A 24,650-nucleotide genomic window follows, 5' to 3' on the forward strand; every position below is an offset into this window, starting at 1 on the left:
CATACAACACCCTCACTCACCACTGTCTCTTCAGAGTGTTGAATGCTGATTTCTTAAAAGCATATATAGCTTTTTTGACTGGTTATGCCACAGAGATTGGCCCTGGATGGAATGCTAAGTGTCCATTCACCAAAGTGGAAAAATGGCCGTGTTTGTCAGTATTACATATTGGGTCCCAAAAATTTCTTACACTGGTAAATGCAAACGAAGGGAATTAGAGTAAAGAAGGAGTTTTTGGAGAGGATATAAAGTGGACGGAGATCATTTGAACTGCCATATAATCACTGGTGGTCATGATATGCTACAGGAACTTGAGCATTATTGGCAGAATGCTTCTCTGGTTCATCTAATGCTGTGGAAAATAAATATTTTCAATGATTGATAGAGCCATGCACGATAGCTTAGGAAACAGGATGGTCAAATAAACAGTATACTTGCAGACTGACTCATTTGATTCTATACACCTGTCATCAGCTGTAAGAGCAAATTGATTTTTTTTTTCAAATGTTCTTTTTTGTTTTCCTGTCAGGTTCCTTCATTATTGTGGACACTACGCAAGAAGCCATTGCCAGATGCTGCCCATATTTGGAAATGTTTCAGATGTCAGATTAATGGACTGCAGTTTCCTGAAGACTTGAACACTGACATATCTGAAAAAAAAGTTTCCCATCATCCCACGCTTTGGAACCCTAATTCTTAAGTCATTTTTTCTCCACTGCCCCCTGGTGGCCGAATCACTGTGTGTGCTCGCGCACTACAAACGGCCTGGCACTGCCCAACTGAATGGTCTTGAATTTAATGTGGAATGACACCTGCGTGCTGTTTGACTAAAGGGCGTATTACTCATAACAGGGAGACAGGACACATATTATCATTAGCGTATCATTGATTAAGAGCTTCAGAAGGTTGCAGTGTCTCTCTCCCAACCACTGGCCTTCCTTCTGCCCAATCCTTTGACTTCTTTCAAGGTTACCCTTCATGTCAGAGGAACTGCCAAATGTGGGCATTCCTGTAGTCTCCGTGCTCTCCAGGGCTGAGGTGTACTAACGGTCCTTAGGGCCACATAGCTCTGGGCCTCTGCTGAAGGCTCCTCCCCTGCTCAGCTCCTTCGACCCACCCCAATCTCCTCTCCCCGCCCTGCCCCGCCCCGCTCTACCTGGTAAAGATGAATGACACCCAGGACCTGGCGTCCCCGGCGGCTGCCCTCAGCACCGTCCCCGCTGCCTGCGTCTCCAAAGTGGAGCTGCGGGTGTCCTGCAAGGCCCTGCTGGACCGGGACACCCTCAACAAGTCCGACCCCTGCGTGATCCTCATGGTGCAGGCACAGGGACAGTGGACCGAGGTATGTGAGCCGCGCCCCCCCCGCGCCCCCCCCCCCCCCCACCCATTTGGTACTTACTCCCACAGTCACTCACTGACTACTTGACAAAAATGAGCTCCACTGCAGTTAGGTGTCTGAAATGCGTTTGATGGGGTCCCAACCTTCGTTGGCTCTTTAGTCATTTTTTGTAGTTAAAGAAGTAACGATCCAGAACAGGTTCGTTATATAATTTTTTTTTTTGTTGGCATTTTTTCCAATATTTCTACGTTTTCCCTTTTTTGCCATCTGTATTTGCTAATCGTGTTAGCACTGTGCCATCCATACCCACACACCAGGAGTGCCACAGCTTAAGGCTTGGCTCGCTCTCACTCCGATGCGCTCACCTGCGTGATTATCTTACCCACTGCAGCTTACACAATACTACATGAGAGAGCAAGCTGTGGCTGAAAAAGAGAGGCCAATCTCACCGGAGAAACTGCCAGGAAATGACAGAATTTTATGAGTTTATTATTTGATAAATACGTGGTACATTCTGTGGTGGTGAGAGAGCCATGTTTGGGCGGATGGGCGAGCCCATCGCTGCTGGGACATCATTAAAGCCATGCTGCTGCATGCACGAGGCCAAGCTGCGAGCCAGAGATGTATGGCAGTGCTTTGTTTTGCTCGATGGGACCTGGACTAGCGTTTTCCACTGAGGAGAGGGGCGCTGGAGCAGTGAATTGGACCTGGAGATAGGGCTGCAGTTTAGGGATTGAGCCGTCTGTTTACGCGGTGGCATCAGAATGAAGAGTGAAATCTTAATCCTGCCCCATTATCCCCACAGTACAGCATCAGAGAGAGAGAGAGAGAGAGAGAGAGAGAGAGAGAAAGAGAGGGAGAATGGGAGAGAGAATGAGGGAGAGATAAGTGTATGCTCTTTTCTTTCTTTATTTGAGAGACCTCTGACAGAGACACGTGCTGATTTAGACGTAGTGAACATACTGTCACCTCCAATTTGTTTTTGTGAGACGGATTCTGTTTTGTCTCTGTGTGAGTGTATCTGTCATGAAAACGTATGGCCTTTTCAGTGTAGCGTTGCATCTAGTCCCGCCTGAAGCTGAATTTAAATAGCCAAACAGATGGTTCATAAGCAGCAGATACCGGAACTTTCTGTTTCATACATCTGCTTGGATAGCCATTTTTCTGCCATCGTGTCTACGTAACTCGTGTCACTTACAAAAGATGGGGGGGATTCACACATACAGTAAAGGTCCATAAGCATTTTGACAGTGACACCATTTGTATTGTTTTAGGTATGTAGTACAGCATAGTGGATTTGAAATTAAACAGTGAAAATGAGATTAATGATGTCAGCTTTAATTTCTCGGTATTTACATCCAAATTGGGTGAACCACGTAGGAATTGCAGCCCTTTTTATCCATAGTTCCCCCATTTTATGGGGACCAATAGTAATTTGACAAATTAACATAATAAAATAAGTGGAGTGGTCATATTGTTGCAAATTCTTTGTTTTTGATGACAGCCTGAAATCTGTGACCCATGGACATCACCCAACATTGGCTGTTGTCCCTGGTGGTTCTTTGCCAGGCCTGTGCTGCAGCCATCTTAAGTTCCTGTGTGTTTTGGGGGCTTTTTGCCTTCTGTCTTGTCTTTAGCAAGTGAAATGCATGTTCAGTTGGATTCAGGTCAGGTGATTGACTCGGTCAGTGAAGAACGTTCCACTTTTTGACCCTGAAAAACCCCTTTGTTGCTTTAGCAGTATGTTTGGGGTCATTGTACTGCTTCAAGGTGACATGCTGTCCAATGGATTTTGAGGCATTTGGTAGGATCTGAGCATAGATGATGTTTCTGTACACTTCATAATTCATCCTGCTTCTTCTGTCAGCATATCAATCACTGTTATTCCCTCAATGAAGGCAAGTGAGCCAGTTCCAGTGGCAGCTAAACATGCCCAAGCCAAAACCCTACCTGTGTCACGTTACGCCGGTGAGGAGGGCTGCTTTGGATCATGAGCAGTTCCTTTCTTCATCACTTGGTGTAGATTTATATTTGTCTCATCTGTCCATAAGACCCCAGAACTCAAGAACACTTTTTAAAATATACTTAAAAAAATAATAATAATAATATTTTTTTTTTTTAGCAAACTCTAACCTGGTCTTTCTGTTTGCATCTTGTGGTGAATCTTTTGACGTTATTCTGGTATCGTCTTTACGGTAGTCTTTGACACATGTGCCTACATCCTGGCGAGTGTTCTTAATTTGTAATACAATGTGCCGGAGTACAGAGCCAAAACAATAAGAATTGTGTCACTGTCCAAATTCCTATGGCCTGCACTGAATTTTCATGGTGATCACAATTCTTTTTTTACCCTGAAGTAGCTATAGCTGCTATTATGAGTGTGGGCGACTGCTTGAAATACATTAAATTGGATTAATATAGCCACTGTATGCTTCAGTATTTATTTATTTATTCACAATGTGCTAAGTTTGTTTCTTTTGAATACACAGCATTAATTTGGCTCTATTTGTAACGATCCATTGAAAGTGATGAGATTATTCAGGGAACGTGAACTTGCATTGTTAAGTGGCTCAGAGAAAATAATCAGGATCTGGGTAAGCTTGTGATATCCTATTGGCCAGCAAATGTGGATAACTGCTAGTTAGCGATTTGCTTAAATACTTCTCCACAAACATCATTTGGCATCAACTTTGGTGTTTATTGTAAGATTTTGACTTTGATTGATCATAATGTTTATTCACTTTCTCTAATGCCATTCATTTACATTACTCATTATCATTTAGGGTCCACAGCCAGTTGACAAAAATACAGTGAAATCAATGTATGCTGAATTCTATGAAATACCCATTCCATTTTCCATGAAAGTGTGCCAAAACATATTTATTTTTGTAATTTATTATCTAAATTTGTCATTCTACTGTTGCATGCAGTTAAAGAAAGATTAACTACATTTTTCGCAGCATAACAAAAGCCAAAACCACAAAATATTTGCCTCAGGGAGATAAATTATGGGCGGGCCACTAAAAATATCAATTATTTCCAGCTTCAGACTAGTATTGCTCCATTAAATGTCAGCAAAATTATAACTGAATGAACACCTTCTCATTTGGAACTTTGTCATAGGGAATTTAAAATTACAAATTACAAACAGAATTTCTGTTGTGTGCTAAAAGACATGATGAATGAGCAGAATATGTGCTTACTGTCAGTGATAAAAAGCAGAGACAGATGCTCACCAAATACAGACTAAGTGATTACATCCTGGCCACTGAAAAAGGATAGACACCTACAAGCCTGGTGCCCAGAAGAACAATCTATCACATATTAATTTGTTGCACATTAACTCATGTGCAGCGCCCTTTCGACTTGCCTATTTCATGACATGCCTGTTATTAATTGTCAAGCTTTGACAAAATGAAAAGAGCAAAGTAAAGCAATTTGAATTTGAGTGAAATTGAATTAAAGAGATAAGAAAAGAGAGACAGAAAGAGAGAGCATGGGGAACCAAAGAGAGTGAGGGGAGGAGAGAGTAGAGAGAGGGAGAGAAAGAGAGAGAGGGAGGGGGAGAGAGCGAGAAGGAGGGAGGGAGAGAGGGTGAGAGAAAGTGAGAGCGATAGGGAGGAAGAGAGAGAGAGAAAGGGAGAGAGATGAAGAGACAGAGAGAGAGAGAGAGAGAGGGAGAGAAATGGAGAGAAAGAGAGAGAAGAAGAGCATGCATGTGAGAAAGCAGTGATTCTGACAGGCCCTGCAGGTCATCAGCTGCTTCCTGTGGTCTGTGTGAAGACCCTCACAGAGGTGTAGGATCAGGAGCGAGGGTCACGTGACCTCTCTCATTTCTGCGCTCCGGTCTGTGCCTGCCAGCCGCCTGCTCTGCGCCGCCTGTAAATCAGCTCCACGTTCCACGCTCGCGTCCTTTTACCGCTCCATGCTCGCGTCCGCTCGCCGCTCTTACCGAGCGCCCTACAGAGAGCGGCTGTGCTCGCAGAACTCAGCCATAGGACCCCACGCCGCTCTGCTTGGATGTGCTGGGTCACACAGGGAGAAATATAGGCTGCAGTAAATGAGGCATCTAGTGGAGGCTCAGGGCTGATAGCACAGAAATGTAGACAGCTGGCAGATTTAATTCTAGATGTCAAACACCAGCAGTGGTGCTCTCTATTGGAGAGGCACATCTATCACCGTGCTTCTTGTGCACAGACCTTGGGAATGGGGATAGGGCGGGGGTCTTGAGAAATGGGATGACTTTGCCACCGCCTTCTAAGATCCCTTTGCCTTGCAAGGGACTCATACTGTATTTGTGCTTCTGTATTGGATCTGCAAGACATATACCGGCATAACACCGTGATTCAGAATGGCTGTCACTCACATATGAGCAACAAACCAAACAATGCAAGTGCAGACTTGTTTTTAGAGTTATTATTTTTTTCAATTTCAAATATATTCTGGAGTTGCCACTATGCCTTTTACAGCCTGCATAAGGAGCACTGTTGTTAAAGTGTGCTTGTTTCTGAACCAGTGACCGTTTTGCATCGTACAGGCCATACGCGCTACAGGAGTGAGGTAGCACTGACTCCAGCATTGCCCCTCCCTGATGACTGTGAATAGCCAATGGGCACCTTGAATTGGTGCCAGTCATGTTCTGTACTGACAGCTGTGGCTCACACCTGCACAGTAAAATGTCCCCTGTTAAGTCAACTCCAACTGGGGCCATATGTTCTCTGAAAGAGTTGATTCAATCCTGAACATTTAAGTGTGTGTGACTGTAGGGCCCAGACTGTGCTGACGGTGAGCTTTCTTTCTAATCCAGTCACTCAGCAGGCTTGGCAGGAGACGTTTTAAGGAAGAAATGGCTTAAGAGGTCATCCATCAGTCAGACATCATGGTAGAATATTACTAATTTGTGTGATTCTTTTCTCGGAAAACAAACAAGCCCTTGGTGCAACTGGCTTCCCATAAGAATTAGGCTACATATAAGTACCTATCTTTTCAAAAGATTTTGAAAAAAAACATTTCATAAATATTTGCAATTTATGCAGGGACCAGTCAATTCAATTTCAATACAGTCATTTCATGAAATGAATAGAAGTTCAGTTCTTTGAAAGAAAACTCTCCATTGAATAGTAAGGACCCTTTTTTTCCCAGTAATCAATTGAATTTAAATTCATTTTGAATATCGACTGAATTGAAACGGCACTAACCTGAACCTCCCATGATGGGTGAGAGGGGGTGGGTAATAGTTTCATTTCACCCCGAGCCCAGTGAAGATGTCTCAGATTTCCCTCACTGGTGATATGATGGACACAGTGCACTTTGTTGCCAGTAATAGCAAATTGATAATGCTCCATAATCTCTCTTAGAAAGGGTGAAAAGCGCAGTCTGTTCCTCCTGGACAGTACCTTCAGTTTTTTTTTTTGACATGGTTTTACCGCAAGAGTACTCATATTGGTATTATCTCCTGCGCCGTGTAACTGTTGTACAGCAATACGCCAGTTTATTTTCTTATTTTGTCCACAAACACGGGTGCCTGTCACTGCCTGCCCGTCAGACTTAAGAGATTTTCGGGAAGGATGCTGTACATGGAGGAGACAAGCTGGAAATTAGCATAGCCCATTTACCTTTCTTTAATTGCCTGCGACATGCTGATCGTCAAATTTTCTGATGAAATGGCGACGCGCAGCCGGTGCCTGTCCCACGTCTACCCGCCCCGACAGGAAGCTCGACGGCGGGATTTGTCACAGGAGGGAACTCACAGGAAGTTCGCGGAGTGGCGGATTTGCGTACTCGCGCCCCGTTTGGCGGGGAGCGCTCTACGGACTGAGTCACACGTCCGCGGGCGCACCCGCGCTCGCCGTCAGCGTGTTCACACCGACGGTGCGAGCTGAGCTGCGCCGTGCGCTGGCTTGTCGTGGGGGCTGACGCTTTGTTTTAATTTCACCTTCGGGTTTGTGAGCGGATGCGAGACAGCGCCGCGGCAAATTGAACTGCTTGAGCGAAGCACATAACTTCAATTACCCCTACAGACTCCCAGCTGCGTACGAGAATATTGTGTAAAAAACAAATGCGAAACAATGGCAGTTTCCCTCGGTTACTGCGTCACCCGTTCAAGTCAATCAATGAGTCCCAGCAGAACTGCGCATAGGCAGAAAATGTAGACGCATCAATGTGTTGATTGAAAGCATTTGACCATTGAAGCGCTTCTGCATTATACTAAATAAAGCACGTGATCTCAAGCACCCAGAAGCAGCCGACATCTCAATAGGAAGAGAAAAATAGAGAATGGAATCAATGCTGAATTAAGAAGAAAGATGGGACAAAAGAAATTATTTTTTCCATAAAACTCTTTTTTATGTAAGACAGGAATAGAGAAGCGCTTTCTTTGTGAAGCTGTCTCCTTGGTGCTGAGAGCCGCATTCCGACACCTTGTCTCGTCCAATCAGATTCGATAGTTGGCCTTCCAGGGCTCATTAGGCGAGTGGTGACGTGTGCCGCGGCCTTTGAGATGGCGTCCTGGAATGCCTCAGGTTGCTCTAAAGAGCCTAAGCCTTGCAGGCTGACTCTCTTTCATTAGCCATTGTGACGCATGCTAGGGAACGTGCTCGCGTGTTATTAGCGCTTTTACTGCATGGCCCGGCCCTGTAACCTGATACGTCCGTATTGCCAATGATGGCCTTGAGGCGTAAACCGCGGAGTGTGAAAGCTCCAGGAGCCGGTCTGCGCATCGCACGCGTGTGTGCGTGTGCCGCTGAGCAGCTGCTTCGCTCGCGTCCAATGACCGCAGAGCTGCCCGTGGCCGTGGGTCGCAGAGGGAATCCGATTGGTTGAAATGGAGCATAAAATGAGCTACCGAAGTGACAGCCACCCTACGTGCACGCAGAAACGACAGTGTCCACCGTTCAGACATGACGAAAGATAAAATGTGTTTGAAATACTCAACAGAAAAATCCTCTTTTTGGATGGTCGGAATGCTGCCCGTGAGGTGCAAAGCCAGGGATCCACAGGCTGGATTCATTAATTCATCACTGCTGTAGATGGTCTTTGGTATCTAAGAATGATGGACAGTTTAGGGGACTTGTGGCAGTTTGTGTGCCAAATCAACGTGGCGGAGTCGGGAACTTCAGAGCAAAGCTGTATAGTAGTGTGACAATGAGATTTGAGTAGTATATTGAGCTGGTATGGGCTCATAACCACAGTAAAATGTTGTTTTTCAGTCCCCTAGGCCAGATATTATTATTGCACCTTTTAGTATTTGCTAGTTTTAATTTGCTAGATTTTTTGACAATGTCAAGCTGGAGAAACAAATGTTGTGAGAAAAGCTTATAAAACAGCACTGCTAATGAAATAAACAATGCCCTGATGTTTATTTTCCCTGGTGCTTCCTTGTGCCACCATCTTAAAAGCCTCCCGAAATAACCATGTGGAGCTGTGATTGAGATGTGAGGAGAGTGTAATCTTGCTTCAGCAGTAGTGTGACGTGTGTGCTGGGAATACACGTGGGATCTTGCTGTTTGAGTCAGGGAAGACTTGCTGCTATAAGGGGGTGGGGGGGGTGCGGATGGGGATGGGGGGGTGGGGAGGGAGAGGCGTGTCTCTGGTATGCAGCGGGAGGTGTGGTGCCGCTGATAAGGCTCTGTTCTGGCACTGTGGTCCCGTGCCAAGCAGACGTCTCCCAGTGTGAGCTGGCACTGCGGGTGGGCGGTGCGGTGCGGTGCGGCCTGACCCTCCGTTCTCACCTCCCTCTCGTCGACGGGAACACCGCGGAGTGTCGCCTGCTTGCTGGAGAGAGCAGCCAAAACCGGATCTGTCCCTCTCTGTGACAGCGGTGTCCAGCCTGGGTGGGCTCAGTGAGCTGGCGATCTCCTCCCTCCCGAAGCTGTTTGGTCTCAGCTCTTGCATGTACATGAGCGGCCATAGCACACGGTAATGGGGTTTGGCCCGTGTGTAAGTGTGTAAGTGTGAGGCGATTTTCCCACTCAGGCTAATCCAGTTTTGAACTCACATTGACATCGCTCACTGGAAACGGGGGATTTCTGTCTCCTGACCTTAGTAGTAGCACCTTGCCTTTGCAGGGGTATTTTTACGCAAAGATAACCTGGCTTTTCAGCCTGAAGCGCTGGCTATTAGGCATGACAACCCAGAGGAGATCTTCAAAGAGCTCTAACAACGCCTCTGAGGGAAATGGATTCTTTTTTTTTGGTTGACATTTTTCCTTTTGCTTCCTGGCTTGGATTCCTCAATTGTTTGCCTCATGCCGTATCGCTATGCAACCTTGAACCCAACAGCCAGGAGTGCAGTCGGGCACTCGGGCACTCCTGTCAGACTGTGACTGTTTAACACCATACGGGTAACACAATGGCGGTAGGTGGGAGGAGCTGATGTAACGGTAACAGCAGTAACACGCCCCACCCTTATTGACGGGACGCTCACGGTCATCTGACGACTGAGCAATGGCTCATTCCTGAACTTGCAGATGAAGGGCACAGCCTCCGCCTTCATGACTGAGACCCTCAAAGGTGCTTTCATGTCTTCACGCTTTGTGATTAACCGGCCCTAAAGTAACACACCTCAGCGTGCATTCAATTTCTTCTACTGAGATGGTGATGAGGGGTCCTTTCTGCAGTAGTAAATCATTAGCCTCGGGGCTTGCGCAGTCCGTGACTACAGATGTGTGGGGTGTGCTTGGCACACATCAGTTCTGTCCCAGAAGACGCCGGATCGGACCCCGCGCTGTGACCTTTAGCATGAAAGCACAGTTAATTAGGCTGTGGCCTGTATCTGTGCGGCTCTTTCCGACGGCTCCCAAAGATTACACGAGACCGGGCGCAGAGGCCTGTTCAAACAGCAGGATGAAATGGAAGCGAATGATTCATCGGGTACCTAGAGCTCTGTCTCTTTCTCTCCCTGAGTCCCATCCCGCAGGAAAATACGACAGTGTGACAACTTCTATGGTGTCTTATGTCATTGTTTAAAAACTATTGCCTGTTTCAGAGTGAATGTCTTATGCTCTAAGTCATACATTATACCAGGCTAACAATTTGGAATGTTAGAAAAATGATCTTTAACTCACAAGGATCAGCCTCATAATTTTACTCAGCTGTATTTGAATTTGAACTGTGGATGGTGGTTCCTTTTCATTCTAGCAGGAACATTAGCAATGCTAAACAAATCTGCCATTTTAAGGCTTTCATAGGGAAGATTTGCCACAAATCCTTCATGATCTTCATCATGTCTAAATGATAAGCATCAAGGGATGCTGCCAGAATGTTTGTTTGCAACATGCCAGAAACATTTATGAGACTGTGACAACACTTTTTTGGACCAAAATTTGTGGAATGCTCATATCATGTTATTATCTTCTAGGTCTATGGGGCTTTTTTGCCTTAACTACATAATGCAAGTATTGCCCTTTTAAAATATGCAGCATGATATAATTGTTTAATTACATTCAGCGACTACCAAAATTGCAGCTTTCATTTCATTTAATTTTTGATGGTACAGCTAGGAAGATTTTCGGTCCTTGCACCCTTAACATGGAAAGGCCAAGGCTGTATAATCAGGAAAGTCTTTTTTTTAGAATAAAAAATTGAATAAAGGAATACCTAAGCAGGAATGAGTGTGGTGGGAGTGTGCAGGTGGTGTCAGTGTCTGACCTGAGCTACTGAGGACCTTGCCTGGGCTTCCCAGGGTAAAATATTCCACTTTATATGCACTGGGTGATTGGCCCTAAAACGGTATAATTTACTTCTCTGATTTATTGGCCTGTCTGTCCTCTTAGCCATTTATTTTAGGTCAAACCATAGACAATTGGCAAATGACCTTTTCAGAATTGTTCAGTGGTTCAAGGCCTTTCCAGCTATCGCCTCAGGAAAAAAAAAAAAAAAAAAAACCTGCACTAAACTTTAGACTCAGGCATGAAGTGAAGATGAACTAAAACACCTATTTCTCTGTAGATTTTGACTGGCAGTTGCCTTTGGTAGAGTCAATTTAGATAAAGCATTTTTCTGCACCGTTATATTAAAACACCTTGACATATTAAGACAAAGCCAGCAAAGGCCAGCTCAGTCTGACTTTTATGTCAGTCAGCAGCTTCTCTGAAAATGTTGTCCAGAGGTCATTTAAATTTCAGGGAATATCCAAAAAAAAAAATCTGTGGTTTAGATAGTAGCTCAACACGTCTTTGAATGCTGAATGCACGGCAGGCTCTCACCTGACAGAGTCGTTTATGTGACTGGAAAACATTTCAAATTTGCAAAAATCTGACAGCCATAAATGTTGGCTTTCAAGTCCTTCTGTCACTGACAGATTTTATTTAAAAGCAGGGGGTGATAAAAATAGAGGTTTGGATGGATGGATGGGGCGGGGAACAATCACTGCGCGTGGTGAACTGGTGAACAAGCTGCAGGGTCGTCTCGGGTGTCTGTCCTGGGATGGTTTCCTCTCATTTTAGACATAAGCTCCGACATCAAACAGGCAGAAGTGCACTGAGCGTCGAAGCAGGCGGAGAGAGCACATGATTTGGGGCTCATTCCAAGGTGGGAGGTCCCGTGAGGTCCCGTAAGGCTCTGACACTTTCCCTGCCGCAACGGCGTGACATTCTTAAATCCTTTCTCAGAGCCTCTGGATCCTCGAATCCACAGCCTGGGCTGAATCATTGTGTGGGTGTGTATGTGTATCAGAAATGCCCCCCCCCCTCAAGAAATGCACCTTCTTACATCCTTCAGACTTTTGGGAGGATTTATCCGACGGAGGCTTAGTTGTGGGGTGCAGGCTTGCCCACTGAATTTTTCCCTGTTATTCTGAGTGGATCCTGACACCTGGGCACACTGTGCATGTAGCGTAGTGCATACGGAACGAGGCCATACTAGGTCAAGGTACTAGTTGGGGCACTGCCACTGTACCCTTGTGCTAGGTAACCTGAACTGAGTGAGTCCAAATAATAAAAGTCGCAAATAAATGACAAAACATTGTAAATAGGGTCCCTCTCTCTCGTCGGCAGCTGGACAGGACTGAGGTCATCAAGAGCAACCTGCACCCCGTGTTCGCCAAGGTCTTCACCCTGGACTACTACTTCGAGGAGGTGCAGAAGCTGCGCTTCGAGGTGTACGACATCCACGGGGCGCACAGCATCGGCGCGCGCGACGATGACTTCCTGGGGGGCGTGGAATGCACTCTCGGCCAGGTGAGTGACCGGCCAATCCCTGAGCTTTGAAAGTGCTGCTCACAAGCTGATTCGCTGGAATCTTGCTCTATGTCAAACAGCTGTCCTGAGCTCAGTAAATTGCTTTTAATACATTGCTAGCCAGTCTTTTCCTCTTCTGTATTTTTGCTTGTACATTTCTTCATCTATTCATTTCGCTTAGTAAGCTAGCAAAGTGAAAGAAGGTTTCTGACAGATTTGCACCATTAAACAAGGCCTTGAGGAATTTGTATCCTAACGACTTTAATTACAATGACTGGGAGAATAAATTAATGGTACAAATGGATTTAAAGTGATTGCTGTTGTTGTTGAGAATAAGAGAGATCCTTTACCACTTTTCCTGTTTATTGGAATTATTTGTTGACGATGGGAAAAAAAAAATTTCATTTCAGTGTTCTATTGGTGCAGCAGAATGGAGGAAATGTGAGTGTTCATGCTATAGGCATGTTTACAACAATCTCCAAGGCTCATTTCTCCAAAGCCGCAAGCAAATTAGTATGTATGGCTGTGCAAGGGTGTGTGTGTGTGTGTGTGTATGTCTGTCAGAGACAGAGAGAGTGAGAGAGCCATAGAGCAAGAGAGAGAGAAAAAGAGAGAGAGCCTTGTAGCTGATGGAAGCAAAGGATTACAACCAATTATGCTGTGTGTGTGTGTGCTATTTTTGGCAGCTGAGGTTCTGCTAATGTGTTTTCACTCCCGCTGAGACAGTAGGTTCACCTTTGCATCGTTGACCCACCAAACAAACAAAGGTGTTGTCCTCAGAATATCAATGCCTTTCAGTGTCTGCATGTGTCAGAATTAATTTCATTTGAGACCTAATTAAAATTCTAAATGCTTCACAAAAAATTGTCCTTCATGAACATCTTTTTTTTTTTTTTACCACTTGATTTCAAACAGCCTCTTTTGCCTGCAGACCGGAGTGGCACTCGTGGATCGACAGCTTTGTAAATATTGAACAGAATTAAAGCTTAAAATGCCACAGATAATGAAAATATTTATACTGCTGCAATATATTATCCAGGCTCTGTGTTCTCCTTGTGCAGTACCGCAGATGACCTCGCAAAGTTATTGTTGGAGCTCTTTATAATTTGTGAGATAAATTGTTCGGCCTCATTGATGTTGACTCTGGGTGAAATGATGTTTAATGACTGTTTGGTCCCTCAGGTAAGAGATGTATGCTCACCCTTGGCGGTTTTGAAGAATGTGTACTCATGGGTTGTTAATTATCTTGAATATGATCTGGGGCAGGCCTTCATGCCAGGGTAGATCTTCACAAATGTCATCTGTTCCTCAGATTGTAGCCCAGAAGAAGATGATGAAGCCGCTGTTCTTGAAGTATGGGAAATATGCGGGCAAATCCACCATAACGGTAGGCATACGACCCCTCAGCATGCTTATTACAATGTGAAACACATGAAACACTATGGAAATAGACAAGTAATTCAGATCAACATGGAACAAACATTCAGAATGAAATGAGCCAATTAATCTAGAGCACAGCAAAATGTTCAGCATAAAATCAACTGTGACAGAGAACTGCAATGCTGTTCCCACTGGGCTCATATAAACTCTCCTGGAGAAGTATTAAGCCCAAAATAGTTTAAGTAATACAGTTTGTTTCAATGTATCCGAGCTAAGCTGCCTCATAACCTTGAGGGTAGAAAGGAGAGTGAGAGAGGGATTGAAGCAGAAGGGGGGGGAGTACTGTTTGTGATCCTTTGGCGCTTCCAGTAAGAGCCACCTGCCAGGCGGAGATTTCCCCGGATTGTTCAAAAGGAGAAAAAAAAAAACCCAAACTGAAAGGGCAAACAAATGTTAATGAGAAACCTAGGCCCGGCACTACCCTGAGTGTTCCCATTCAATGCCAAGGTGACGGAGGCTTTCTGTTGTGCTCGGCTGGAACCAGGGCCTCTGCCCCCCCTCCAGAGCCTCTGCCCCCCTCCAGGGCCTCTGCCCCCCTCCCGGCCCTGCTCTGGGGGAGGCAACGGGGAGTGTGACGATGGAGCTCTGTGGAGGGCTGTGGGTAAAAAAGCGGGTGTGACTCTCACGCGCGTTGAGATGAGGCAGACAGCTTTCAGCACCACAGGGACTGCAGGCCGGCTGGACGAGGTGTTTGGGGGTGGGGGTGCGGTGGGGGTGTGTGTGGAGACATGGGGTTCAGAGGAGCACGCAGAGCAGGATCAGTGAGGAAGCACAGTGGCAAAGGGATTTACATCATCCCTTCCTCCCCCACCAGGCTGGCAAAGCCGAACATCGCACGTGCCCATCGCTGGGGGCCCATAGCTGGGGGCTTCATACTGAGTTAAAAGGAGGCCTGGGGAATGTTAGCTCTCTTAGCCTCAGCCTTCTGAGCGGCACTCCCTGCTTCAGATCTCCCTGACACAGAACCTTATCTTCAGGCAGTCTACAACCTTTGAGAACCTAACCTAAGTTTCCTTTTTTTTAAAACTGTCATTAAGAAATTAGAAGCAAGAAATGGCCCTGCATATATAGATATTAAGTAGTTTTTGATTGTCTTTTTCAGGTGTTGGCACAGGAAAATCTCAATGACCTCAGCTGTTGTGGATTTAATAGGAGAGTTGATGGAGCTGTGAGTCACAGCCCATTTTCCGGTGACTGACAGTTCATAACAGAAAGGCTTCAGTGGACAAGTTCCCTGGAAGAAGCTTCCTGGCTGTGGTTAATGTTAGGGCATTGATATAGAGGTGCTTGTGATGATATAAAGAGCTGTAATATCGTTAGCCTCCCCAATGACTGTGCACTAATAGGGATGATGATGTCACAATGGGCACCACTAATGCTCCACCCCTAATGTATGGATTCCAATGTGCCAACTCCGCCCCCCGCCATGCACTGTACAACTGTCCCTTCAAACGACTGGTGCACATGGTTCATGTTCTGTGTCACTTTCTCTGCAGCACTTTTGGAAATAGAACCCTTAATTATTATGGAGCTATTAGCCACCGCAGGCCCATCACTGCTTTGATGCTGTAACGCAGTTAGACCATAATTTCATTACTCAGCCCTGCTTGCTGCACCTGCAGGGGGGTACATTAAAACAACAGACACATTGTCTGGGTCAGGGTCTGGCCCCTGAAATGAGCCACAACACCTCAACTCAGTTTGAGAGTGTGTATTTATAACTAACTTGCTCGATCTTAATGGTAATGTTTTCTTCTGGGTGATCCTTGTCAGAGTGCACTCACAGGCATTTCTTGAAAGTTTTGGTTTGATTGCCTTGTACTTCATTCACACAAAGGTTAGGAGTAGCTCAAATGTAAGATTAATTCAGCTTCACATATTATTTAGTGACTGTCTTGTAGATGGTGATACACCAAGTTATGGCATAATGTGATAGTCGTGCTTCATGCTCTGAAATGCTTTTAAGTTAAATTACAACTCCGCCTTCACCTGTTATCTTTGTGATGGCTGTACGATAATCTGGTTTTTGAAAAGCATTCATCCTGAATTATTGCATTTATATAGGTGATCTTAAAACAAGATAACAAGGAGGAAACTGCTTGATAAGGTTCCTCATCACTGTTGCATTTGAAACTATGTATATATTTGTATATATTTAGTTTCAGATTTTTGGCTGAGATGTGTTTTCAAACAAGTTGGAAACCGGACAAGAAAAACTGAAAGCTGAACTACTCGAGATATTCAGCAATCCTATCTCTATCTTCCTCTCACCCCTGCTTTCACACTCTTTACCAATTTCTGTTCCTCGCTGTCACACACACACACACACACACACACACACGCATACACACACACATGCACATACACACGCACACACACACATACACACACACACATGCACATACACACGCACACACACACACATGCGCACGCACACACAGACATGCTCTCTCCATGTCCCTTATTTCCTTCTGTAACTCTCTCAAATCCAATAATAAAAAAATCATTAAAATTCTCACTCTAGCCACAACAGGCTGTGTGAGAAAGTAAATTGAAAATTAAAATGTTTACAGTTTACTGGCTCTGGGATGTGGTAATGGCAGCTGTCTGAGTGCATAAACCAAGGGAAGTTATTTTAATTATTGCCCTTTTAGGATCTTCTGTGATTTCGAGGGCTTTTATACCATGCTGGGGAAAATGGAGTAAAAAATAGCCTGCCTGTTTTGACTTGCAACAACAATGAGCTTGCATTCTATTGCTTGATTGCCTCTGGTAATTGCATTGAATCAGCACTCGCGTCTCAGCAAACACAGTTTTTAAAAATATACACAGGGAAGGGACATCACAGGGGTGTCTCATCGCCCTTGACCTGGTGCTGCACTGATGTCGTAGTTGGGTTCAGTTTTAATTGGTCAACTGTTACAGTAGAGGAATGTATGCCGGTCTGTCAGTGAATCAGACACACACGCAGACACAGTTAGTTAGTTGAGTCTTTACGAGTCTGTGTGTTTGATCTGTAGCTTTCTCGCTGATGCTTCGACATGAATAATCTCACACGTTTGAAGGCGGATTGTTTTGATTTCCAAAGTTGTGCTAAACGCTTCGTGAAGTAATTTGCGTGATTTTGCTAGCATCGTCAACAGGAGTGCAATGTGCAATGTTTCAAGAATATTTCGGTTGACTGAAAGAGCCAGCAGTTAAATGGGGAAGTTGCACACTGAACTTAGCCTTCCACGGCCTTTGTACACCCCCTTCCCTACTCCCTGCTTGCTGAATCCCTCAGGGGGAAGTTTTACATTTTTCTTTCACTTTTCTGACCTTGAGTTCTGTGCTCGCTTATGAACCATCACAATCATAAAATATTTTTAGCGGCGCTCTATCCCTGCAGAAGCCTGCTATTGATATTCGCATTATCCATATAGATAGAGCAGTACAATACAAAACAGACACTGTTGGAATACAGAATAGCCACCGTTTTTGTTAATGCAGCATATTCAGTTTGCTATATTTGCTCAAATTGAATGCGCAATTTCACCCTTAAAACCACTGTAAGCTAAATCAACCAAAATAAAAATAAGTACCGATTTACAGTACTGGCTTCATGATTTCTTCTCTCAGAATGATTTACTTCTCATATAAAACTGAAAGAGCAGTACACATGCCCTGTCAAAGAGAGCAGACAATTTTTAGGTTCAGACAATGACATGGTACAAGACAGGCTTTTAGGCCTTGTCCCAAAAGAGAAGTCGGAGACATTTCTCTCCATCACTCCACTGTCTAGTGAAAGGTCTTTGCTGTAAATGTGACTTCTGTTTGTGCTGTAATTTTTAGGTCCATGCTGAGGAAATATCGGGGAACAACGGTTACGTTGAGCTTTCCTTCTGTGCCAAGAAGCTGGATGATAAGGTAAGGCTTTGTGACTGCACATTAGCGATCAAAAAGATTCTTATGCGAGTGACTTTGAAGAATTGCAGCTAGTTCATATTTTCTCTGCAAAGGGCCTGCAGACAGAGCTGAAATTGTAGAAAAGTTAATTAATACTTGAGGCTGTAATAAGGACAATTACACTGCAAAGTGTTCTGCACCTGTGGCTGCTTCCAGAAACCCCCGTGTAACCTGAACAAAAGACAGATGTTTGCTGCTGATTTGTGTTCCCTGAGGATTTATTATTGTGTCTCAATTTTTTCTTCTTCTGTGATTAAGTCTTTTTTGACATCACTCTGTGGAGTGTTAAAGTCCCGCTCACCTCAAAAAAAGTGGCTGGACCTAGGAAGTGTTTTGAAGCGATAGAGGAAAACTTCAAAAGTCATATCTTCTCACAAGCAAAAAATTACACAACCTCTTTCTCCAAATGTGTTTCGCACACATCTTCTCCCATGTGTTTCGCCTATCAGTTGGTTGTAAAAAATTATATTCTTAAATTTTATCCTCAGATTCACCTTATTGTTAAAAAAAACTACAGATGATATTAGCGTTAGGTACAAACATACCGGAGCTGTTTGTACCTATTCAGTGTGGTTGAATTTGTTACTCTGTATACAGATCCCTGTCTGTCACAAAAAAATTAAGCCTGGGGGACATAAAGAGGGGATGCCTAAGATCTTGCTCCCGCTGTTTTCCTGAGAACGGTCAGGGCCATGTGAGATACAGTGTGTCCTTGGTGTGTCTGTGTGTGTGTGTGTGTGTTTGTGTGCATGCATGTTTCTGTGCATGTGTGTGTGTGTGTGTGTTTATGTGTGCATGCGTGTGTGTGTGTGTGTGCGTGTGCCTGTGTTCATGTGTGTCTGTGTGTGTGTGTGTGTGTGTGTGTGTGTGTGTGTGTTCGTGTGTGTGTGTGTGTGTGTGTGTGCGTTCAGTGGCGAGAGGCATCTGTATGTAAATGTCCCACCCACACAGTATGGTACACAGCTGGCCCTGGGTGGGTGTCTCTTCCTCTCACTTCTGTCTCTTCTGTCTCTCTCTCTCTCTCTCTCTCCTCCAGTCTGCCTGAAGCTAGCCATCCCCTCCCTGGTTTCCTCTAAAATCATTGCTTTTTGTTCTCTTGCTGTACTCTGAATTCATTCATTTCCAGCAACCTGTTTCAGTCAAAACAAAAACAAGGTGTCGGTTTACACGCAACGTCTGCTTTCCGTTGCGATGACAACTACGAGACTGACGAGAAACACTGTAGTGGAACATCTTTGATTCTGCTTGGGGATCTGTGCTAACAGATGTCCGGCTCAGCTGCTTGGAGATTCTGCACATACAGCACACACCACTCCTCAGGCCATGGCACATTACCTCCCCAGCCTGCATAAAGCATAAAGCCCTTACAACAGTGACGTGCCACCGTTTCCACTCTGGCCTCACAGAATGATGGACCGGTTGACGCAAAGTGGTCAAGACTCTTTGCCAGGTTTTATAGGAACTTTAAATGTGGGCACTTTATACTTGTGGCAAACTATAGTGATAATGTAAATCTCCCTGACTAACAAAGAGCGTACATCAGACATTAATGACTCCAACTGTGTGGCGACATGCGCACACTGCAATCCATTCGCTGTCCCTTTAAAAATGGAACATTTGTCACTGAAGGAATGAAATGTTTCTCACAGTAAGATTACCTTTTGCCTGCAGTATATTAGATGCACAGCTCCAATATTAAAGTTTTTGTGATATATCTCATCTCAGCAGTGCTTGTTGTAGTCTTCTGTGGAGGTACTGTACATCTGGCCGTCCTCGGCGACTAACATTTATAAGGATAGACTAACCATCAGAAATGTATTTTCCAATGTGTATAATGCGGTTATCAATCATTATTTCATTTTCGCTATAAGCTGATTCCCCCACGACAGCGTTATCGCCCTTCAATCTGCACTTGCGGCAGAAGCATTGGGTTTAGTAGATTATTCTATGCGCTTAATGCACACGCTAGTTTCACCGTCGTCATTTTAATCGCTATTGAGATGCTAATGTCAGTGCGGAAACCATTTTAATTCCTCCTTCCATTGCTGTGCAGGCTTTCAATGCCATTGGATTCCTTCCATTTACATTCCATTTTCAACAGATAAACAGTCACGTTCTTCGGAATGCCAAGGCTCTGGGTCATTTGTGCCAAACAGATATGTTTCTCAGAATATTGAACTTAAAATATGCTTACTGTATGTTTTTTACTGTATGTTCTTGAAGCATGGTAAGAACATTAAGGTAATGACCATGAAGCGCACAGCTGGAGAAGCCTTCTTAAGCGCTCTCTTTGTTGTTATAATCTTCAAGTCCCATAAGCGCGGTGGTGAAAAGACCGTCCTCAGTCTAGAGCACGGGGGCTAGCCAACAGAACGCTAACACCAGACTGACAGCAGAGGCGGAAGAACTAAATGTACAAAAGGGAAGCCAAATGCTTGGACAGATTAATCACTGCTCTGCAAACAGGACCTGTCAGTCAAAGGATGATGATGATCTCGTTAGTCTGGGGGGAGTGGTCTCGTAAGAGCCTACATGCACTTTGGACACAGCCACTCATTTCATGAATGGGCCTTGACACCGGTGATGATCTGTAATGTTGTATTTGGGTTTAATGAGGCTGCCAGCAAAGCAGGCGAAGAGCACAGCCAAGGACAACATATCATGTTTGCATGTATCACAATGAATGGGACACAGCGCATGATCTAGAACATTCTAGCAAGCCTGGGCTTCACCAGTCATTTGTTTCAGCTTCTTCCTATCATCAGATAGCTTCACAGTGACATTACTTTTTTCATGTTTCAAATAGCTTTTTTGAAAAAGTCCAAGACATTAATCTTGAAAGATGTTGGCTGTATCAGAAGATAATAATTGAAGTCTGAATCAAATCCCTCCTGCGCCAAATCCCTTTCACTGATGCATAAAACATTCCAGTGACGTCAACGGCATGCACAATCATCCGATGCCTTTATCATTCATCCTGTGGAAAAAACTAGACTGCATGAAAAGTCATCAAGACGAGTGACGAAGCAAAGCAAAGGGTTCATAATAATCTCTGGTATTTAAAGTTGCAAATTTAGAGATGTGATGTACGGTTGAAGTCTCCATCCCTGGGGGGTTCAGGGTGGGGGTAGATTAGGTGTTGACAATCACACATCTAAATCAGGCCTCTGTGATATCATTGGCGAGTGGTTACCATGACAACAAGATTGGGGGGGGGGGGGGTGCTCTCGGCATTATCCCCGTGGAGACGTAGTAGATTAAAGCTCAGGGAAATGGGGATGTTTTTCCTCACGTAGAGCAGAATCAACTGACCTCTGGTAGAAAATCAAATCGATTGCGGTCTTAGGATTCCTCCATCCAAGACTTGGTGTTAGGTTTTTTCAGGTCAGCTTATCTACTTATTCTTCACAGAAAAGTGCAACAGCACAACCGCCGCCATGTTGTGCACCATGAGGAGCACATAGTCACTGCCTGTAATGGCATGCTGGTCACATCTGGTCATGTCTGGTTATGTGCAGGGTGCACTTCCCCTGTGGGACCTGTGGTCACTGCAACCGTCCATTAGCTATGGCCTGTGTGTCTGCTTTTCAGGACCTCTTCAGCAAATCAGACCCTTTTTTGGAAATCTACAAGATCAACGATGATGGATCCGAGCAGTTAGTTCACAGGACCGAGGTGAGGGGGTCGGGGGGCAGCGTGTGGCTTTTGACTGTGTGCCTTACTGCTTTCTCTGCTGGTTTTTCCCCCCCACTGTTATGAGCCCTAAGCTGTCCCATGCCTCCCCCTTTCAGCTGTAGGATTACTCTGCTCGTTGCATACGCAGCAAGTTCCTCGCATGCACTGTAAAGCTTTGCGGTCAGAGCTGGGTGCGGGAGGGGCTGAGGTTTCTGTGCGCTCTCCCTCTTTGCAGGTGGTTAAGAATAACCTGAACCCTGTGTGGGAGCCCTTTAAAGTGTCCCTCAGTTCCCTGTGCAGCTGTGACGAGGACAGGCAGCTGAAGGTGAGCAATCTGCCCAGACACCCTGGGGCTGGAGCAGCTCAGCTCGCAAAACACTTTAAGTAACACATGCAACTGAAATGATTTTACACTGTAATATCTCTCGACCCCCCCCCTCTCTCTCTTTTCTCCTCCCCTCTCTCACCTCCCTGTCCCATGTGTTCACACCCTATATAAGAGTTCCCTGTTTCTAAATATGACAAGGATATATTGTACTTGTTAATGGCAACAGAGTTTGCTAAAAGGAGATTTTTTTGCTTTAAAGTATAATATATCAATCTCTTATTACTGGGGTATTTTATCACCTTTTTTTGATAAAGTTAACTTAATGGTATCTAGATAAATGTATGGTGTTAAGCTGCGATGTGTAGATTTTCTGGGAAGCCAGCTCAATAAGGAAACAGAAGCAGTAAGCCACACCATTATGAAATTATGAATGGACGAATAGGTCGATAGGTAAAGATTTATCTCTTCCTGCCTTGTAGTGCCTGGTCTGGGACTACGACTCCAGGGGTAAACACGACTTCATCGGGGAGTTTTATGCCACCTTCAGAGAAATGCAAAAGATTGGAGGAGGAAGCAAGGTCAGTGTACAGAGAGGCTCAGTGTCATGTGACATTTGTCACTCAGATACCTAACAGGCATCATTGGTTCTCCTCTTTGCCCCATTGAGGAAAGTTCCAGACTTCATGCCACTGTAATGTCTTGCTGAGTCAATGCTGTCTTGGCTCATCTTGAGGCTTGACTCGTTTCTCCCCGGGCTTTCCGACCCCCAAGGTCACATGGGATTGCGTGAATCCGAAGTACAAGCTGAAGAAGCGGAACTACAAAAATTCAGGCGTGGTGATTCTCAGTGATCTCAAGGTAAGGATGCTGCTCTTAACAGGGTGGAGGTCTCTTGGTGGTGCGTCCAGCTCAGGTTCTTGTGCAGGGTGAGGGTGGTGTCCTCACTATGCCAGTGCAGTGCATAGTGGTACAGGATTATTGTTCATCTCATCACAACAAGGGACTCCTCTGGTTAATCAGGTACCTGTAAGTCACCTGACCCAGCTGCATCGTATGCGCAGACCTGCGGTACAAAAATAATGCAGCTGTTGGATTGCAGCTCAAACACAACTGGCAGGGTATGGTTTAGAGTCATGGCTCATAGTTGAGCCCCCTCCCCTAGGGCAAAGAAATGGGGGTGGGCCCACAAACTTTGTTGGGAATTCCAAATTGACGAAGAACAGAAAAACAGAGGGATTGACTGTTTTTTTCAAATAAAGACGACTGAGATCTAAGCACCTTAAGGCTTTGACTGGCGGCCCTTGTCAGTGCTTTTTCACCTCATTTGCGACAAAGTGCAGCATGGTGTCCACTGCAGTGTGACCACTGTCACGGTGGAACTCACACTGCGGTGGGAGGAAACTTGTACAACATCTCACATGGGCTCAGCTCTTTTTTTGGGTTGGGCTTTCCATGAGATAAAAGAGCATAAAAATGGGACTTCAGCCACATACAAGGGTCTTTCACTTCCATGTCAAGCAGTGCTGTGGGTACCATTTTGTCCACGCTCACTAAAAGCAGCTATAGTGTGACCACTAATACGCTCTCATTAATCTGCTGATTGTACCTTTATAGCTTTTTTTAGCACATTGCCATGCAGTGGACTAATTAGCTTATTACTGCTGAGCTTTTCTCACACCTGGCAACATCGCACGGAGAACCTGTCTGCATTCCCAGCATACCCCGAGATCTCTGTCTGAGTGGCAGAGCTGCCTTGGGCAACAGCAGTTTTCCTTCTTATGTTTGGATGGCCTAAATTAGAGATTCGTTGATGCTTCTGCTTTTGGGCCCACACTGATGATAGTCTTTCCTGATCTTTCTCCCACAGCTCCATCGGGTCTATTCCTTCCTGGACTACATAATGGGAGGATGCCAGATTCACTTTACAGTAAGTGGAGGTTTGGCTTTACTGTAGCTGTGCCATGCCCACGTGTCAGCGCGGCACTTAAGCACGGAAAACTTCTCGCCAGTGAAGAATGAGTTTATCGCGCACAAATTGCTCATAGATTAGCAGGCTGTGCGCGCTAGCTGGCATGCAGTGGCAGATAAAGAGATTTACGTCCGGAAGAAATGCCACAATGGCTGCTTTTTCCTCTCTCTCTCTGTGTTGCCATTGGTGATTGTGGGTTATACCCCCATCAAACTTTTCTCTTCTCTCCACCACCACACCCCCCCCCCCCCCCCCCTGTGTTACGCAAGGCTGAAAATAATTGCCCGAAAGATCATGTGTTTGCCAGAGGCAGCTTTTACAAATCAATTCAAATTGCTTTTAAACTCTGCCCCTCCCCCCTGCCCCCAAGCTTCTACCCCCACAGGAGCGTATAATTCCCTGCCTGGATTACACTGGCAATGATGAACATTAATTATGGAGCTGCTGCATTTGGAAACTTGCTTTGCCTTTCTACTAGCTAGGAGACATGCAAATTTGCAAAGTCCTTTGGGCTTTGATGAAAACTCAAGAGGCAATAGAAGGTGCAGGTCTTTTGAGGGTGCACCAGAATGTGTGAGATCTCTGCAGTATCTGATCATTCATGTGTGGTCACTCACGGTCAAGTGGTCGCCAAAGCAATGACATCTGCCAACACAGCCACAGATTCTCTATTTTAAGTATAGAATTAGATGGGAACAAATGGATAAATGTCTCCTTATGTTAATGATGTAAATTAAAAGTGCACATATCTAGCTATCTGTAGCAAAGACAGTAACAT

General features: G+C 45.0%; 1 protein-coding gene across 2 annotated transcripts in view; it reads left to right on the forward strand.

Annotated features, from left to right (window-relative positions):
• Positions 1-24,650, forward strand: part of LOC118228335 (copine-7-like) — a 51,562-nt gene that overhangs the window by 2,414 nt on the left and 24,498 nt on the right. For both annotated transcript variants that reach the window (XM_035419791.1, XM_035419792.1), the window contains exons 2-10: positions 530-1,342; positions 12,333-12,515; positions 13,828-13,902; positions 17,787-17,861; positions 21,492-21,575; positions 21,811-21,900; positions 22,383-22,481; positions 22,675-22,761; positions 23,771-23,830. In XM_035419791.1, coding sequence (XP_035275682.1) covers positions 1,166-1,342; positions 12,333-12,515; positions 13,828-13,902; positions 17,787-17,861; positions 21,492-21,575; positions 21,811-21,900; positions 22,383-22,481; positions 22,675-22,761; positions 23,771-23,830 — 930 coding nt within the window. In that variant the 5' untranslated portion in view covers positions 530-1,165. The remainder of the gene's footprint in view (positions 1-529; positions 1,343-12,332; positions 12,516-13,827; positions 13,903-17,786; positions 17,862-21,491; positions 21,576-21,810; positions 21,901-22,382; positions 22,482-22,674; positions 22,762-23,770; positions 23,831-24,650) is intronic.

This window comes from Anguilla anguilla, chromosome 5 (assembly GCF_013347855.1).
Source record: "Anguilla anguilla isolate fAngAng1 chromosome 5, fAngAng1.pri, whole genome shotgun sequence".
NCBI classification, from domain to species: Eukaryota; Metazoa; Chordata; class Actinopteri; order Anguilliformes; family Anguillidae; genus Anguilla; species Anguilla anguilla.